Source organism: Phanerochaete carnosa (assembly GCF_000300595.1).
Source record: "Phanerochaete carnosa HHB-10118-sp unplaced genomic scaffold PHACAscaffold_568, whole genome shotgun sequence".
In the NCBI taxonomy this organism is placed as follows: domain Eukaryota; kingdom Fungi; phylum Basidiomycota; class Agaricomycetes; order Polyporales; family Phanerochaetaceae; genus Phanerochaete; species Phanerochaete carnosa.
Window position 1 is genome coordinate 1 of NW_006768195.1, and position 3,027 is coordinate 3,027.

General features: G+C 54.6%; 2 protein-coding genes across 2 annotated transcripts; one reads left to right on the plus strand and one right to left on the minus strand.

Moving 5' to 3' along the window:
• Window positions 1-50: 50 nt before the first annotated feature.
• Window positions 51-1,378, plus strand: PHACADRAFT_202791 (uncharacterized protein; the record flags this gene model as incomplete). The annotated part of the gene is made up of 2 exons (XM_007402929.1): window positions 51-585; window positions 636-1,378. 2 exons carry the CDS (start codon window positions 51-53, stop codon window positions 1,376-1,378), a joined length of 1,278 nt encoding a protein of 425 aa, XP_007402991.1.
• Window positions 1,379-2,026: 648 nt separating this feature from the next.
• Window positions 2,027-3,019, minus strand: PHACADRAFT_266353 (uncharacterized protein; the record flags this gene model as incomplete). The annotated part of the gene is made up of 4 exons (XM_007402930.1): window positions 2,027-2,175; window positions 2,231-2,282; window positions 2,340-2,779; window positions 2,836-3,019. Coding segments are annotated over 4 exons (717 nt in total), but the record flags the coding sequence as incomplete, so codon positions are not given.
• Between the last annotated feature and the right edge of the window lie 8 nt (window positions 3,020-3,027).

Genomic DNA, 3,027 nt, shown 5'->3' on the forward strand with positions numbered 1-3,027 from the left:
CGGCCATCGTGGTCGCCATCGCCTGTTGCGACGCGACACGGCTGGGTGTCATGCAAGGCGTCACTCCTCCCAAGGGATCCAAGTATCCGGCGAATTTTCCTCCCGCCAACCTCACTGGGTATACGATCAAGATGCCGCTGCCCAACAAGCGCAGGGCACGGCAGCCGCAGATGGTGGTGACGCTCGACAAGCCTCTGTTCTGCCAGTATGCCTTGGTAGGCCGCCACACGACTGTGTACACTGCGACGACGAGTGTTGCCGTCGGACGGAAGAAGGGCAGGGCGGTGATTGTGAAGCTGTCGCAGCAGGCGAAGGGCAGGAAGCCCGAGCAAGACTTTCTTGCTACGGCCTTGGAAGTCGACGTGGACCACCTGCCGGAGCTTCACTCCTCGATGGATCTATGGTCCCTTTCTGACGGCATTCGCAGCGTATTTCTCAAGAGGGATCCGGCTCACAACGAAATTTTCGAAGATCGCATCTTACGCGCCATAGTATATACGCAATATACCCCGTTGCAACAATTTCTTGCGGAGTCCTCTGACGCTCCCGAGTATATCCGGCTCATGGTCGACCAGATGATGGAATGTAAGTGGGCCAAACTGTTTTGCTGCTCGGTCGCTGATTTTGCGGCGCAGGCCTCCATGATCTGCGCTACAAGGCGAAGATAATCCATCGCGACGTGAGCCCGAACAATATCATGGTCGAGATGCGCAACGGCGAGCCATTCTTCATCCTCAACGACTTTGATCTCGCTACTTTCGTCAAGGACAACGGCATGCGGCTCCACCCGGCGTCCTCTAAGCACCGCACTGGCACACTTCCATTCATGGCCGTTGAAATTTTGCTGGACATGGACAAGCCTGTTGCCGCAGCGAAGACCCGCCGTGTAGGACTTCAAATCGCTCATCGCTTGCGGCACGACTGGGAATCTCTCCTTTGGGTCGCGCTGTGGTGCATGCTCACGATGGATCCCGACGTCTCTGGGACGGAGCTCGAGCCACAGATAGTAAGCTTTCTGTCCGATTGGGAAACAGGCGAGTTCAGGAACATTGCGAACGCTAAAATTACGATTATATACAACGCGACGAACGTCTACGACCTAGTCCCTCTTCGTTTCCGGAGCCTCATCCCGTGGATCAAGCGATGGTGTCGCATCCTGCGGGATGGTCACGATGTCGCTACGGAACACCGGGAGCTATCTCGTAAGGTACTTGGACAGGCAGATAGAGAGACATTGAACGGGACTATCACACTGGGGAAGCTGAAGGAGGCAATGCATGTCCCCGAAGAAGTGCGCGAAGAGGTGGAGGAAAATCTCTCTGGGGATTGCTCCCCAGACGCCGTGTCCGGGAGCGAAGAAGAGGCCGAGGAGTGGTAGCCGTTGCATCTAGTCACAGTCAATTATCTAGACTTCGCTGTGTACGAACAACAAAAATAAAAGTGTAGAGAGCGCAGCAGCTGTTCGGATGTGGGCGGCACGAATGATCCTATGGCCTGAGTAAAAACGAGCGCGGGGTTTTTCGCAGTCAAGGAAAGGCCTCCGAGTACTAGCTTTTGTGTCTAATCAGAGGTGATACTCTAGACTTTGCCATGTACGAATAACACAGATGTCATGTTAGAGAGCGCAGCAGCTGTTTGAACGCGATGACAATGATATAGTAGTCTTGCGCTCAAAGAATAGGCCCGGCTTTTTTCCGTGTTTTCTTTATTCACAGGCACGTCTCTTATTCGAAAATCGTTCGCTACATGCGCAAAAATAGGCTAATCTATGTAGTTCGGAATTTGGACAGTCTCGTGCCAGTAGATGCCGACTGCGAATCTGTCGTACAGGTGACTACCTACGAGAGCACGAGTGAACAATTTCGCTTACTGTGTACAGGCGGGCATCATGCTCAGGTCTCGAAGGAATACGGCCTTATCAGCTCAGCAGTTCAAACTTGGAGGCTAGGATATCGCGAGCAGAAGCATTACCAGAAGTAAATCTTGCAGCACAACTCAGGCATGTGAAAGGCATTCAGCGTAATGTATTTATATGAACTTTTTACAGCCAATCGGAACCAAGCATACACCGCCGTGCAAGCGGCATCTACAGGAGTCGCTCCGCTCCTGAACTCAGCTCACGAATGAGCTTTAATCACTGCTGGATGGTATCCTCCCAAGCACCACCGTAGAAATCTGGAAATATAGAGGTCAAGACCACATAGACAGCGCACATAAGCAAAACACATACAGAAGTCCAAAGTGGACTTGACCTGGAGAGTAGGGGCACCAGGCGTGCAGGACTGCGGAGGAAGTCAGTCTCTGGCACAGTAAAGGACACGAAGTCGAACATCACGTACAGTGTTCGGAGCTTGGCCTCCGTTCGAGTTGAACCGGTACACCTGTGTCGCGAGCTGTCCGTCGGGCTGGCCATTGACGTCCAGCACCGGCTCGTAAAGCCACGGCGAGTTGATCACGGGGTTGATTGGGTCCGGGACGTTGCCGGTCTCGGCCGCGACGAGGAACGCGTTCGCCTTGTTCGTGTCATTCTGGAAACGCTCCGCCTTGCTGAAGTCCCACACCGCGCTGATGCCCGCCGACGCGTTGATCGGGTTCGGGATCCAGTAGTGCAGGCCGAGCCCGACACCTGGGTTGATCCCCTCGACGAGCGCCTCGAAGTCCTGGTTAGTCACCGTTGGAGGCGCAGAGTCCCAGATGGCAGCGATGAAGGAGGTGAACGGCTTATGGTGCATCTGGGGCAGGCACGATATGTCGAACAGGTAGGTTAAGCCACCCTGAGGACTACAAGGCAAAGTCACGGTCAGCGCAATCCGGTAATACTTGATTAGAAATAGACGTACGCCCACTGGCCGTCACAGCCGCAGGTGTAGTTCTGCATGCCGACGGACAGCGTAGTGTACACGGGCGCCGAGGTGTTGGGCATCGGGAGAGGCTCGCCACCGTTGTCGTTGATGTTGGCGGGCAGCTCAGCCATGATGTTGAAGCCCCCGGTGGGGCAGATAGAGCCGCCGGTGAGGTTAGAACTCG